The sequence below is a fragment of the Pan paniscus genome, chromosome 16, assembly GCF_029289425.2.
Source record: "Pan paniscus chromosome 16, NHGRI_mPanPan1-v2.0_pri, whole genome shotgun sequence".
Taxonomy (NCBI): Eukaryota; Metazoa; Chordata; class Mammalia; order Primates; family Hominidae; genus Pan; species Pan paniscus.
Genome location: NC_073265.2, coordinates 72,591,432 through 72,607,597, shown reverse-complemented (window position 1 = coordinate 72,607,597; position 16,166 = coordinate 72,591,432). Strand labels below are relative to the sequence as shown.

The 16,166-nt window shown below is 46.6% G+C and overlaps 1 protein-coding gene across 2 annotated transcripts in view; it reads right to left on the bottom strand.

The window, feature by feature from the left end:
• BNC1 (basonuclin zinc finger protein 1) overlaps window positions 1-4,065 on the bottom strand; it is a 28,858-nt gene extending 24,793 nt beyond the window's left edge. Inside the window, exon 1 of one of the 2 annotated variants that reach the window (XM_034939295.4) lies at window positions 3,931-4,065. In XM_034939295.4, coding sequence (XP_034795186.2) covers window positions 3,931-4,029 — 99 coding nt within the window. In that variant the 5' untranslated portion in view covers window positions 4,030-4,065. Of the gene's footprint in view, window positions 1-2,528; window positions 2,831-3,930 lie in introns of those variants that run through there. The other variant, XM_008968227.5, reaches the window with a different exon arrangement.
• Between the last annotated feature and the right edge of the window lie 12,101 nt (window positions 4,066-16,166).

Below are 16,166 nucleotides of genomic sequence, written 5' to 3'. Positions count from 1 at the left end.
CTTCAAATTCAGTGTGAAGTATCATGAAATGTTAAGAGTTGACAGTATAAAAATTTTACCTTCATAATGAATAATGCAAGAAACAATTAGAGGACTACAGAAAAAGGACAACACTTCCGGAAGCTGATGTACAACTAGAAAAGAAATTTGAGGTTTGAGTATTTGGTAGGATCACACAAATAATCTGTAGGAGACAATCAAACTAATCTAACTATATGAAAAAATGTTAGAACCCTGAATTAAGAGTTTACCTGAGGCAACTATTTCCCTATGGACAGGGCTGTTTGGACCTGACCCTCACATTTTATTTCTCCATCTCTCTTTTGTTTCACATTAGTTGAATGAAATTATCATTTACCCAAGGCAGAGTCCTCCTGTGATTTGTTAGGCTGGTTTATAATAATAAGTCCATGTGTGGACGGCAAGAGTGACAGTCTGTTTGCCGATAACTAACTATGTGAGGTTTGAGAAGGCCCAAAATTGGACCCTGGAGAAACAAATCTGTTCTCTGTTTATACCCACCCTCTTCGGCTAAAATAGGCATGTGTCTGTGCAGAGAAATGGTGCCACAGTGGAATCTTGGAATTTCCAGAATTAGGAAAAGGACTTCAAAGAATGACAAGATATGCAGAAATAAGGTTTTCAGGTGGAAACCAGTTTAAAAGGAAAAAGAAATGCTTTCCAGATGCTTCTTTTGAGCAGAATCCAGTTGTCTTTAACATCTCTCAGGAAGTCATCAAAAATAAAGAAACAAAAACTCTGCAGTAGAACACTTGGAATTACGTAATTAAAAGAAAAGTACTAACTCCCTAAATCTTGATTTTAGATACTAAAAAGATGGGTGTCTCATCATTGAGATTTTACCTTAGCTAAGTTATTTTCAGTTCTTTCTAAAAAGGACAGTTTCTGACAAAAGTAACCCACTCTAAATGACATCTGTAGAGGAGAAAATTCACCCTGGGGTGAAGCACACTCCTGTAAGTAATTTACCCTGTGGAACCTTCAGGGCATCCCTTTTAATGGCCACATCAAAATTACTTCTAAAGCCACATACAGAAGCTAAAAGACACTTCTGCCCCCCACTCCATAAGCTGCAGTTTAATTTTACTGACAAATTGAACTTTTAAAATGTTTCCCCGTTTATACTTATCCCTAGGCATTCATAAATGACAAATGTGTGCTTAGGGACAATTACTTTGTTCCACAGGGAAACCTGTATGGTTTTCTCTCTCATCTATCGGGTTGGATCGTCTTTCCAATCTGATGATCTTGAGGTACAGAAAGTGGGCATGGGCCTGGGATGCAGGCCTAACTGCTACATGGGGGAGATGCAATAAAAAATAAAATAGCCCTCTAGTAAATCTCATGCTTCCAAAGCAATTACTTCATGTTAGTCAATATTTCTAATGAGAATTATAACCACAGCAAACAGATCACTGTAGGTATCAATGGCCAAAGAACTTTAACCACTTTCTGAAGGAGGAGAATGTCCCTAAATCCTTACTAGTCTGAAGGGACACTATAGGTACAGATGATATTCATATTAAATTATGCAGATGCCTGAACATAATTACGAGTTCCCAAAGTGTGAGCATCATGTGTGCTAGGTGAAGATTTCACCACCTCTTCTCAGCATTTAACTACAACAGGAACACGTTCAACCAACAGTTGACTTGAAATAGTAATAGTTTCTTGGTGAAATTAGTTAGCAAACTTATTAGATGAGAAATCAAACGATGACTCGTATCTTATTCGCTTTAACCATCTGAAAGTATGCCAAAAAGAATAGTTATTTCTCAAAATTCATCATCACAAAAGGAGAAGCTATCTTTTCACACCTCTTTAAAGAGCAAATCAAATCCAGTACAATTTGTAACATCTGAAGTAATGTTCTTTTATATGATGTACAAAATTTTATTTTGACAAACTATTTTAACAAGGTTTTAATATGTATCAACGAATCTGGGAAGGGATCAATGAAAAGAGAGTCAGTGTATCCATCACTGAACAAAAGTTTCAATACATAAACACGTATTTGCAAACTCAGGGTCGAAGACTTAGAATCTTATCAAGAGATCCCATAAAATCGAATAGCAAATTAAATAAACAGCGAATGAAAAAAAATCTGCCAAATGCTGTTTTTCAATTCACTTACTGTCAAGCCAAAATCTTGTCGCTTTGATGAAAAGAATATATTTTTAAAAAAATTGTTGCTACATCTGCTCTGTGGTCCTATGCAGTAACACATGTTCTCTCTCCCTCACACACACACTCTCTCTCTCCCTGACAGGGATTCCCAGGACACCGGTGGGGCCTCTCTTAGGCCCCTTAAGTGTTAACAGCAGAGGCCTGGCTGAGACCAGGCGTCTGGGCCGATTTAAATGCCCTGGCCTTCAGAGGACTGCGGCGAGCACAGCCATAAAACCAGGGGACGTTACTGAACCCCCGAGCGTCTGATGCCCCCCACCCCCCAACCACACACAACCTCACTCACACAATTAAGGCTGGGAGATGGCATTCCACTTAACTGTCAGACTGGGAGCGGTGGCAGCCCCGCAGCCACAAAGAGATGCCTTAAATGAGAAGAACATGTTTCTACACCGCATTTGTGAAAGTTTGGCTCGGAGCTACGCGCTGATTAATATCAGATCTCCTTCACTCGCCTCGCCACAATCTTGTCACATCTGGCTGACAAATCCCGAGGAACTCCGGCAAAGCCAGGCGGCGGCGGGGCTCCGGGTCTGGGCGGCGGCTCCGGAGGAGCAGCGGGAGACCCCGCAGCGGCCTCCTCCTTCTCCGCCCGCGGCCCCCAGCCTCGCCGCCGCCGCCCGGCTCCCAGCACGGAACCGACGGGGCGCTCCCGAGACGGGCGAGCCACGCGCTCGCAGGTCCCAAGGCCAGGCTGGGCGGGACTGTTAAGGGAGCTCGAAGTCGGGGGCCGGGGGCTTCCCGTCCCGGCGCTTCCCATGCAAACCCCTGAAGGAAGCGGCAGGCGCAGCCGCGGGCTCCGCAGCCCAGGCCCACTTCCTGTCACTCCAGGAAAACCTCGGAGCGGCGGACGCGGCTCGGCCCGGCTTCCCGCCCTGAGCCCAAACGCCTTAGCCCCGTCCCAGCGCTTTCTGAAAGACGGGCCACCTCGCGCGGAGCCGCGACAAGGACTCCAGGGTCCGCAGTGAAGCTGGTCAAATCTGCCCCGCACACGATCAACGCTCGGTCTATGTCCCGGAAGCTTTCGGACCGGACCTGTCTAAATAGCGATTTTCAGTCGTGGGTTTTTTGTTCTTGTGGGTTTGTTTTGTTTTTTGTTGTTGTTGTTGCTCTACAAAAGATTTGTCCCGCAGTGGACGGGAGCCTCCTCACGGCCACCCGCCCGTCTCCGCAATTCTCCTCGGAGTGACCGGAGGCTGCCGCGCGCCCCGTTCTCCAGAGAAACAATCCCCGGAGAGAAAGACGGCCAGTGTGAAATATCAGCTGTTTCACAAATTCTGAGGTAAAAGAAAAAAAAAAAAAAAAAAAAAGGAGTCGACCCCCACAGGTGGAAACAGCAAGTCCTAACGTCCTGGGCTGAAGTCTGGGGTGCGGGCGGCAGAGAGTGGCGTGTAGGGTACCCGCCGAGTGCCGCCGCCGATTTCCACAGGCTGGCCCGCCGGCACCTCCGACGCGCCCGCTGATCCGGCGCGGAGACCGTTTGCCAGCTCCGGGACGTCGGGCAGGGACGGGTCCCAGAGCCCCAACCCCCCCGCCGCCGCCTCCCGGCCGGAGACCACGGTCCCTCCCGCCGCGCCTCGGGGCCGCGCTGCCGCGCCGGTAGCCAGCTGGCCCTCGGGAGGTGGCCCTCGGGTACCCACGGGAGCCGGAGCCCAGCGGCGTCCCGGGCCGCCTGCCCCGCGCACAGAGAATCCCCGCGCCCGCGGAGGGCGCCGCGCTTACCTCGGCCATCCTGTGACCGCTGCGGTGCCGGGGCTGCCGGCGCGTCTCCCGGGCCCGGGCCGCCCCGCGTCCGCCCCGGCTCGGCGGGCGCCGCCGCATCCACGCTCCGGCCGTCGGGGCGCGACCCGGCGAAGTGGGCGGCTCCCCAAGCGCCCAGGCTGCGCAGCACGATGGCCGCCCCCGCCGCGCACCGCGTGTGCCCGCACGCCCGCCCCCTGCGCCCCGGGGACGCCCCTCCGCCCCTCCCTCTGCCCCTCCGCCCACCGCGCGGTCGCCCCACGCCGCGGGCGCTGCTTCGCCGCCCGGGAGGCCGCCTCCCGCCCCGGGACCGGATAACGCCCTAAATCAGCGCAGCTGAGGCGAGGCCGTGGCCCCCGCAGACCGCGGAGACCTCGCCGGCGGCCGGCGCGGAGGTGTCTGCCCCCGCCGGGCTTGAAGGCACTTGTTGGTAAAAGACACAGACGTGTCGGTGTTTGCCTCTCCCGGGGAAGGGCGAAACGCTCTGAAGTTCTCTGGCGCTCTTCTCAGGAGATGATTCGGCCTCCCCTCCTACCTTGGGGCGCCCTCGGGGTCTCACTGCCGCCGAGGAAGAAGGCCGCGCCGCCCTCGCCTGCAGAAACCTCATTCCCGAGAAAGTGCGGGACGAGCGTCTTGGGATGTGGAAGAAGGGGGTCGCCAGGAGGTTTTCTTAATAACTCAAAACAAGCCCCCCCCACCGCACACGCACACACACACACACACACACACCCCTTCCCTTGGGTGGTCTGAAGAGTCAAAGTCCCAGCTTGACCACTTTCCCAGGACAAATGGCTTTGCTCTCTGGGCCTCTCAGTGGCTTCAGTTGTAAAATGGGATTAAGTTTTTCGCGTCTTATTGGATGCTAGGGACGGAATGAAATGAAGTGCCCTGGAGAAGCCAACTGGAGGTGGTGGCCCCGAGAGCAGACGCGGAGGGGCTGAGGCCGCAGGATCCTGGAGCCCAGGAGCTGACGGAGATCGCCCACAGCTGCTGCAGCAGCGTCCGGGTTTCTGCTGCCCCGGGGCAGGGCAAGCCTCTCCCAACCTCTTCAGCTCCTTAAAAGGAGTCTGTAAAGGGTAGACTGGGGGGGCGGCGGGGGTCCTGCTTCCTCTTCCCTCAGTTTCTTCCACCTGCCTTGCTGCTGGTGGGGATCCTTGAAAAGGAAACAAAGCTCTTCCTTCCCTCTCTGAGAGGAAAAGGAAGATGAAGTGAGTTGCCCTCAGCCACCCAGAGTGTGCCTGGTTGTGGCTATGGAAGGCACAGGCAGGTGGAAGGCTTCTGAGGGGAAGAGAAGGGAAAGGAGGGAACAGGGTGTACGAGGAAGAATGTGTGGGTGTCTGGGCGTCCTGGGGTCCAGCGGGTCCTTCTGCCTTTCCTGGGGTGGACACACAGGTGAGTGTCCTGGGCCTGATGTGTGGTGCCTTTCCTTGTAGGCTTGAAGTCTCCTGGCCTCACGTGATGGACCTTGCCGTGGGGGGAGATTCTTTTTTTTTTTTTTTTCCACGTGGCTAACTTCATGATGTAGCTTTGCTAGATTCATTCCGCATCTAAACTGCTTACCTCTCATTCCTCCGTGCCCCCGTATTGAGGCCTTTCTTCTAACACCTCCTTCTCTGTTTGTTGTAACACAGTGCATCTTTGAAGGACTTTCTGGAATGTTACCACATCTCAGAAACCTTCCCTGATCCACCAAGCCTCCACTCGATGTGCTTTTGCCCTGTTGTGACCCCCAGGCACTTTTTTCTGCCTCTTTCATCGTGCCAGTAGCATTCTGTAGCCTAGTTGTGATGTGTGCTTGTCTTAATTCCTTTGGTCGTTACTCATCTTAGTGGCTTCTGTGCTATGAGATACGGTAGCAGATAAACCTCTGGTTTTGCAGTCATAGTGACCCGGGGATAGCTCATTCCTAGCAACTGGAAACTGGCTGAGGAAGTCAGCCTTCTTGGCCCCTCTTTTCTTCTCTATAAAAGCAGATATGAAAGCCTGCCTCAGGCCAGATTGGTAGGACTAAATAAAATAGTCTCTGTTCTGCAAACCCTCTCCCCCTTTCCTTTCTGCTGCATCTAAAACCAATTTTTGGATTAACTTAAATTTGTTACCTACAGTAATATTGTAACCAAGAGAGATCCTTGATGACAATATTACTGAATGCCACCTATGCCTATTATAAATACACCACAATGTCTATGTCCCAGGCGGTGGCCCACTTAAATAACTTTAATCTGTCCAATTGAAAGTTTTGGTCATTATCTTTATATTAATTGCAACTAAATTATATGTGTTTTAGTAAAACTTTCTGCTAGCAACAAATATCAGAATCAACTGTGTAACTCTATTCCTGGCTACAAACACAAGAAGGATTCTGGCAGTACATAATTTGAAAACATGAAAACAAGCTGCCTCTTCCAACATGTACCGTTGGGATCGACAGATACATTTTTTTCAAATGTGACAATTTGGACCGACATATAGGGAATCAGTAGGTCGAGATAAAAATTACTAATTAATCTTTTGCAGTTTCATTTTAAATCATGTACCTGATAGTACCATGTGACCTCTGAAATCAGTCCTCAAATTTATTTCTCAGGTCTGATGGGCTTCTCTGCCATTCCTTGGAAATGTAAGTAGAAACAGGAACAGAGAAACCACCTGTGCCTGTAGACAGGAGTGTGGTACTGGCTGGGTAAAGACTACCCAGACCATCTTCCTGTTTTCCTGCTGGTTACCAGTGGGGTCTGGTATGGCCTTTCCCTCTTCTAGACCTCACCTTTTTCATCTGGCAAATGAGAGCATCTCTGAGAGCCCATCCTGCTCTTGCAAAGTCCTCACGTTTTGCTTCTATGTTTCAACCTTGCCATTTTCTTTTGTGGCAAGTTCCTTGTCTTGGCAAGTGATAAAAACAGATTGTCTTCCCTAACTTTACATTATCAAGTACTAAAAGAAACTTTATTAAAATTGGAAAGATTGAGAAGATAACAAAATAATGAAATCTTTGTGACCTGATGATAAGGAGGTAAGAATCAGCTCTTCTGAGATGCAGGGCTTGATTGGGTTGCTGTGTCTCTGACTGAGGCATTTCCCAGAGTGAATGTGTTGTCACTTTCCATCCTGAGAATCAATGACAGATGCTGAGGGGCTGGGCAGGCTGAGTCAGGGGGAAGTGGGGAGGTGGGGGGCCATGTGAACCCAGAGCCAGTGCCTGTCTGAAGTGGGCAGTAGTTAACTCTACTTGTCATCAGCCAGGAATGTGGGCTCAGTTTTGCCAGATTTCTTGCGTTTTCAAGAGAAACTGTAAATGTTCTGATGTTTAAAAATTGGCAACCAATTCAAATTTTTGATAAATACAGTATGAGTCAAAGAAAATGTTTGCGAGCTGAATCTGGCCAATGTGCTATTCATTTCCACACTCTGCTATATAGTGATGTCTTCTTGAGGCCTGGGATTGTAGCACATGATAGACGTGCAATAAATATTTGTAGTGTGAACATCACTCCTGATGGAGAACAGCTTATAACCTCCCTAAGTTTTAAATGGAATTCTCGAAAAACACACTGAGATTAGACACAACCTTTTGTGTTGGATCTGAAGTCCGCAAATGGGCAGGTAAACTTTTCTAATATTTACACCCTAGAAGACCCCCTCTGGTTGTCAATAAATAATTCTGTTAAATACAGAATAGCCTCTTCTTAGGAAACTAAATCTCACAAGCAGTTTTTCCCCAGTGGGGACAGATGAGCTTGAAAAAAATTTTAAAGAATATTTTTAATCATGGAAATCGTATTAGAAAAAAAAGCACCTTTTAGCTGTAGAGGTTTGGGCACTAACAGTGGGAACATCATGATACTACAGCAGGTCAGGCAAGCAGGTAATCTGCCTAAGGAGGTAGCCGCCTCTCACTTGAGCCCACCAGCGGCCTGGAGGAGGAGCCAGCCCTGGGGCTGTTGGCAGAAAGACAGGGTGAGGGCCAAAGGGTCAGGGCAGGCCTTTTAAAATAGCAGGGTGGGCAGAGAGCAGTGGCCCTGTCGGTGGCCTTCTGTGGTGTCCTCTCCTGAGTCCTCCACATTCCTCTGAGGTGTCAGGAAACAGCAGGAGGCAAGAGTCACATTTGTGCCGTCACCTCCCGGCCCAGAGACATACACCTGGTGGCGGCAGGTCTGGGCACATCTGCAGCTTGGCTCGGTGTTAGAGCCTGACTAAGCAGCACTTGGGCCAAACTGGCCCCCCCACGCAGCTGTCTGCTGGGGGACAGGCTGGCCTGCCACAAACCTGGCACAGGTGTCACAATTTCCCCTCTTCAGCTCCAGGGCTGCTCCCTTTTGAGGGAGAGGACATGAGGCCATCCCAAATGTGGCCCAGGGTTTTGGTGACAAAAGATTGTTCCTGTTCCTCAATTTCTCACACAAGGCCTGGGGATGAAGGGAGCAAAATACCCTGCAGGTCGTGCTACACAGAGGCGAATGCACTGTGCCTGGCATTTTGGGTTTTGCCAAAGATTGCCAAATCTCAAGGGGGTGGTGGGAGTTGGTGTCAGCGAGGAAGTGATAAATACAATAGTAAATTCCAAAGTGAAAACAAACCCAGGCCTGATTCGTAATTACTGCTTGCCTGAATGTGGCTGCCAGTGATGCAACTTGTGAGCCTCAGTGGCATCTTCTGCAACCAGAAAATTCTCATTTCTGAAACAGACGAAGGTTTATAATGATTTTTTCAAGTGGAATGCTTGGAGCAAATATTGAAAGTTTGGCTACCATTGTTTTGGTATGTCTGGGGTGTGTGAAGTTAGCTTCTCATTTAGGCTGTTGTCCATGGCCTTTAAACAGTCAGCAACAGTCACAAGAAGGCAATGGCTTGCCTTCCAGACAACTCATTCTTTCATCACCAAGGCAGTGGGAAGAAAATACCACAGGTTAACTTGACCCTGGACACTTTGTTTAGTAATAAGCTTGTCCAATCTAAGTTCTGTGGGCCACATGTGGTCCAGGACAGCTTTGAATGCAGCCCAACATTCAAAGTTTAAATTCTTAAACGTTCTTAAAACATTACGAGTTTTTTTGCTTTTTGTTTTGTTTTGGTTTTTGCTCATCAGCTATCATTAGTGTTAGTGTATTTGATGTGTGGCCCAAGACAATTCTTCTTCCAATGTGGTCCAGGGAAGCCAAAAGATTGGACATCCCTGATTTAGTACTACACATGTGGAAGAAATACTTAGTTGTTGAAAATCCCTTAAACTAGGCACTTTACAGATTGAGTTGGTGAATTTGGGGCGAGTTTCATGAGGACAGGACAGGTCCTGCTTGGATGGGTTTTGGGAGGCTGGTGAACATATATCAGAAAACTTTTAAAGTTTATTATGCCTTGGAACATGGTGTCTTCTGCAGATTTAATGATCCATTATCCAAGGTGAAGGAGGATATATTTGGTTAGGTCGTATTGCTTTCGGAAACTGAGGATAAAAGGGTTAGGGAAGATGGGCTATAGGACAAATTTTGAATCATTCTCACTCACTGATATCAAATGGTAAAAACATTTTTAGGGGGATAATTTTTGTATATTCTTAAGGGAAGAGAGAACTCTGCAAAAAAAATTTGAGTTACCCATTTTGTTGTTTTTGAAAAAGTAAAACCACTTTAAATGTCTGACTTAGAAATTTTATAGAAAACAGATTCCCCTTTATAGAGTTTATGTCTGATATTGAATAAAAAAATTAATTAGCAATCCAGGCTGTGCATGAAAAAAGATTATAGCAGGCAGTATGATGTGTGACTGGCCTCTTCACCCTTCCTTTCATTCCTTCTCCACAGTGTAGCAGCTATGTTCTCTGGGTAATCAACCCCAGTCCCAGAGGTGATTGGCTCAGGTGACCCATGCCTAAACCAATCAGCACCAAGGTATTTTCCTGGGCACAGGAATTGGTTCCAGGTCGTCCAATCAGCTTAAAGCTCAGAACTTTTGTTTGATGGGCATGAAATGCCGAGTTCTTTTTTTCCCATAGCGGGTGAAGAAGGATAACATGTAATCCCTGTTGTTCCTGGCATCTTGTGAATAATAAAGGGAAATCAGGCTGGGAATAGAGCTGACATGTGGAGATGAGAGCTGAGAGAATTGTAGAGAAATTCAGCTGGAGCTCTGATTCACGCCTGAAGCCTTTGGGCTTCATGGATCTGTGAAAAATTAAATCACTTTTGTCACTTAAGCCAGTTTGAGATGGTTTTTTTAAAAATTATTTTTAAGAGAAAGCTTCTCAACTGATATAGAAACTTACCTTCAGTTTTACTGGAAGATTATTCTGGATGAAGGATAAGTGACATACCAACTGTTCTCTGTCATTACAGTCTTTGTTCATTATTTGCACTTTTAGATGACATTGGTGATGGAGGATTAGGAGAGAACCTCCTGACACAGACCTTCAATCCACAAACCCTGGGTCAAGTGAAGAGATTTTTCCAATCAAAGTACATTGATGCTGTAATCATTAGTTTTTTCCTTACTATTAAGTAAAATATTTTCCAGAAATGCATTGACCACATACTTTGATTTTTTAATAACATTTTCTTCATTGGATTATGAAATTTAGGAGGTTAGGGACTGTGTTTTGTTTTTTTTTTTCCAAGACAGAGTCTTGCTCTGTCACCCAGGCTGGAGTGCAGTGGTGTGATCTGGGCTCACTGCAACCTCTGTATCCCAGGTTCAAGTAATTCTGCCTCAGCCTCCGGAGTAGCTGGTATTACAGGCGCCCAGCACCACACCCGGCCAATTTTTGTGTTTTTAGTATAGATGGGGTTTCACCATGTTGGCCAGGCTGGTCTTGAACTCCTGACCTCATGATCTGCCCACCTCGGCCTCCCAGAGTGCTGGGTGCTGGGATTACAGGCATAAGCCACCGTGCCCGGCCTTTTTTTTTGAGACAGAGTCTTGCTCTGTCACCCAGGCTGGAGTGCAGTGGTGTGATCTTGGTTTACTGCAACCTCTGCCTCCTGGGTTCAAGCGATTCTCATGCCTCAGCCTCCCACGTAGCTGAGATTACAGGTGTGTGCCACCACACTCAGCTAATTTTTGTGTTTTTAGTAGAAGTGGGGTTTCACCCTGTTGCCCAGGCTGGTCTTTAACTCCTGGCCTCAAGTGATCTGCCTGCCTTGGCCTCCCAAAGTGCTGGGATTATAGGCATGAGCCACCGCACCCGGCCCAGGACTACTGATTTTTGCTGTATCTAGCACAGTGCTCTTCTGTACACTGTAGGTGCTTCTTAAATGTGGGCTTTACCTATACATTTATAAATGAAGAGATTTAAACACATATTCCTGACTTGTAGCTCCTTAAAAGTACCTTCTTGTAAATGGCGTAATAGAAGACTTCTAAAAATGTAATTGCTAACTGTGCTTGGAAATCTACTTTGTCAAACTGTGGCTTCTACACCTTGTCTCCAACACCAAATCAGTTTTGATACTGATGTTTCCCAGAGGTGTGGCTTTTAATCCTCAAATTACAGCACAAGTTTTAACAGGCCAGTTTTGTCTGTCACCAGGAGTTTAGTAATTAACAAAATGCTCCATCTCTAATGGTTTATCAAAAGGCCAGTAAGCAAGTAAGAGACATTATACAGGAAACAGACTTGGTATGCTCATTGAGAGAATTCATTTAAGGAGCACTCCAATTACACGCTATGTTTAATTTGAGCCCAGTTGCTGAAGCTCAAGGTAAGACTTGCAAAGGGAGGTCTGAAGCAAGCCCTGACCATGGATCCTATATATGAACAAAATTGAGGGTCCTTCTGAACGTCCATTCTAGGAATCACATACCTTGGAGTCATTTTCACAGCCATGGATGTTTTGCAACAGGCTTTGCTACAAACACTTTAATAAAAGTTAGTGGTTTTTCTTGGGAGTCCAGGACAGGCGTATAACAACCACTGAGTAACCTGCAAGTAATGTTCGTGGTGACAATTCTGCTTTGTTCTGTGGGAGTGTAAGTAGCTGAATCAGGACACAGATCGCTCTCTGTGAGTGTTGGGAAAGGAAGGTCTGCACACTCAAAGCAGGGAGTGTTCTCTTTATCTGAGGTGGCTGCCAAGTCTTAAATACTAAAACATGTAGGTGTACTTGAGTAAAGAGAAAGCACTGACATTTCAAAGATAACTTGATAGAAGGCAAGAAAGAAGAGGAACTGGGTTATTTGGCAGAAATGTAAGTTTCCCCCGGAAAGGTCACCTTTTTTAGGACCTTGGTGTCCTGAGATTCTGACAGAGGGTTGGACACATCCTCAGGCTGATGTTTGTGCAGAGCAGGCTTTCTGCCTGAACCTCTCCTCTCACTTTCCTTCATCAGGACACCCCTAATGGATTGCAGATGTCGTATTTGGTTAGAAGCACGTTTCAGATACATCTGCCCTTCTTGCTTTTATGCAAAAAACACCTGCAAATCTTTATCTTTGGTTGGATTTACCACACATTTGAAGCTTTGAAATTTTGGTCCAGTGGGAAAGAGGAGCATGTCACCACCTTCCTCCTTAAGTTGAATTCCATAACTGACAATAGCCTTTGGGGAAGATGTTTCCATTTTTCTTTAAGGATAGTAGTTGGTAAGGTTTTAAAAGCCTCTGTCCTATTCAGCTGAAAGTTCATTAATTTCTTTAATCCTAGGGAGTCTGGAAAAATCCATAGTGACTATGGGTAGATAGCTGATATGTGTGTGTGTGTGTGTGTGTGTTTCTTCCCGATTTTCTGAGTCTTAAAATGAGACCACAGTACCAGAAGAAGAGAGAACAATGAGACGTTGGCAAACTGGCTAGAATAACACTACAGGACCAGATTCCTTGGATGTGCCTTGAAAAGACATGTGGTGTATTTCCAATAAGTAAATCCCTCTAGGCCTCAAGGAACATTTTCACCACTCCCTTTATTCATTCAACTGTATTCATTCAAAGATATTTCATCCCATCAACCAAACAATGACAAATGCCACTTAAATGGTTGTGAGATAATAAAATAATGAGCTGCCTCTGGGAATGTTGAGAAGGACTTCCACATTGGGTATGGTTTTGTCAGGAAGTAGGAAGCCTTGGCTAGGTGTACACTAGCTTTGGTGACTGAGCAATACATTTACCCTTTTGGGGGCCTCAGTTTTCTCATCTGTAAAATGAGGGAGATGAATTAAAGTTATTTGTTTATTCCACAAATTATTACTAATATTGAACAGCATCTTTTTTTTCTTTCTTTTTTTTTTTTTTTTTGAGATGGAGTCTCGCTCTGTCATGCAGGCTGGAGTGCAGTAGCACGATCTCAGCTCACTGCAAGCTCCGCCTCCTGGGTTCACACCATTCTCCTGCCTCAGCCTCCCAAGTAGCTGGGACTACAGGCGCCCGCCACCACGCCCGGCTAATTTTTGTATTTTTAGTAGAGACAGGGTTTCACCATGTTAGCCAGGATGGTCTCCATCTCCTGACCTCATGATCTGCTCACCTCGGCCTCCCAAAGCACTGGGATTACAGGCATAAGCCACCACGCCGGGACTTTTTTTTTTTCTAAACGTAGTCTTCCTCTGTTGTCCAGGCTGGAGTGCAGTGGCACAATCGCGGCTCACTGTAGCCTCCACCTCCCAGATTCAAGTGATTCTTGTGCCTCAGCCTCCCAAGTAGCTGGGACTACAGGTGTGTACCACCATGCCGGTTAATTTTTGTATTTTTATTTTTGTTTATTTATTTTTTGAGATGGAGTCTCCCTCTGTCGCCCAGGCTGGAGTGTGGTGGCACAATCTCGGCTCACTGCAAACTCTGCCTCCCAGGTTCAAGCGATTCTCCTGCCTCAGCCTCTCATGTAGCTGGGACTACAGGTGTGCTCCACCGTGCTGGGCTAATTTCTTTGTATTTTTTAGTAGAGATGGGGTTTCACCATGTTGGCCAGGCTGGTCTCGAACTCCTGACCTCAAGTGATTAGTCCACCTCGGCCTCCCAAAGTGCTGGGACTACAGGCATGAGCCACCTCGCCTGGCCTAATATTGAGTATCTTCTGTGTGCACTGTACTTGCATCTGAGGATACAATGGACCCAGTCCTTGTACTCATGAGCAGCCCTTCAGCAGCACTATCACTTCCTGGTTACTTTCCATCATTCACTGAAGTCATTGAGAATTGGCTTAGAACACTCAACCCCCTTCAACCTTTATTAATTCCTGAATTTTATTATTTTTTTTAACAACATTCATTTTTGTTTGTTTAGAGGTGGAGTCTTGCTAAGTTGCCCAGGCTGGATTTGAACTCCTGTACTCAATGCCTAGAGGGATTTACTTATTGGAAATACACCGCATGTCTTTTCAAGGCACATCCAAGGAAGCTGGTCCTGTAGTGTTATTCTAGCCAGTTTGCCAACATCTCATTGTTCTCTCCTCATCTGGGACTGTGGTCTCATCTTCCTGCCCCTCAGCCTCTTGAGTATCTGGGACTACAGGCATGTGCCACTGCACCCAATTCCTGGATTTTCTATCAAATTACCCTCGCCAATAACCCATGATTCCTGGCACCATTATCCTTCTGCAGCACCCACCAACCAAAGTCTAAACCTGGATCAATGCTGTAATCAGGCTTTTCAGCCTCAACATGCACACTTGAGTATTGATGGAGAAGCAAAATGATGGCAGAATTGGTGTTACCACAAATTCCAAGTCTTTACCCCAGGGCTACATTTCCATGAACAACTCCCTTTTCTGTTCCCCTCAGTGATTAAACTGAAATACATACATAACCCATTTTAAATCTCTCTTCCACCAGGCTCAGAGGATGGTGTTCATCCCCCTCTCCCATCCACCATACCTTTTGGGACCCTTTTAGTAATAGCCTCTCTTTATTGTGCATTCAGCATCTCCCTTTCAATTAGTTCCTTAGCCTATAAACATTTTAAATTCTAAAATACCCTTATATAGTGGACAATTAAAAGGATAAACAACCACCCCCCTGCAGTTCATCCCTTGTGTTCCTTCCTGTGTAGACTCTAGCCGTGATCATGTAATTTGCTTTGGCTAATGGTCATTAGCAGGTATGCTGCAAGTAGAGGCTTAGTAATTGCTTGCACACTGAGCTTATCTCTCCTGGATTATACCCTTTGGAGCCCAGCCACCATGTTGTGAGAGGTCCAGGCTGTCCTGATGGAGAGAACGGCCATGTGGAATCGGCTCCAGAGCGTGAGAGACCACTTTGAGAGGAAGGTTCTGAGAGCACATGGAAAGAAACCTCGAGTCCCTACTAGCCCAAACAGTTGGCCTACCAGCTAAAGGTAATCTGAATAGTGACCAAAGGAGAGACCAGAAGAAAAACTACTTAGTTAATTGATTGGATTCTGAGAAATAATAAATTTTTGTTTTAAAAAGTCATATGTTTCAGGGTGGTTTGCTGGGCAGAAGCAGATAACTGAAGCAATCCTAAAAATAAGAAACAACATTCCTTTAACCTCACTCTCTATCTGTTCTTGGCTAAGCTTCTGGAAATAGTCTATATCCTTTTTTTTTTTTTTTAAACAAAGTCTCTGTCTGTCACCCTGGCTAGAGTGCAATGGCGCCATCTCGGCTCACTGCAACCTCCATTTCCTGGGTTCAAGCAATTTTCCTGCCTCAGCCTCCCAAGTAGCTTGGACTACAGGCGCACTCCACCACACCCAGCTAATTTTTGTATTTTTAGTAGAGACGTGGGGGGGAGCAGGGTCTCACCATGTTGCCCAGGCTGGTCTCGAACTCCTGACCTCAAGTGATCTGCCTGCCTCGGCCTCCCAAAGTGCCGGGATTACAGCCGTGAGCCACCACGCCCAGCCTGGAAGTAGTCTATCCATGATGCCTGGATTCCCCAATTTCTAATCTAATAGGCGTTCTTCAGCTGTTTGCACTGCCCCTCTCTGCTGTACTAGTCTCTGGGGACTTCTTCCCTGATTTCCATGACTCCTAGCCTCCTGATTCTCCTCATTTCTCTCTCACTGGACATTTTCCATTACCTTAATGGCCTCCTCTTCCTCCACTTGCTCTTTTCGTGTTCCTCAGGCTCAGGTTCTATCTTCAGCTACCTTTTTCTTTTCTTTTTTTAAAAAATACTTCATACGCTGTCTTGGTGATCTCATTTGTTGTATGATTTCAACCATAACTGATGATCCATAAATCTAGGTGCTGGGCATTGGTTTAGATCCTATGAGTACAGTATGAAAAATAGGCACAGTCCTAGGCCTGTAGTCAGTGAACACTTAATAGT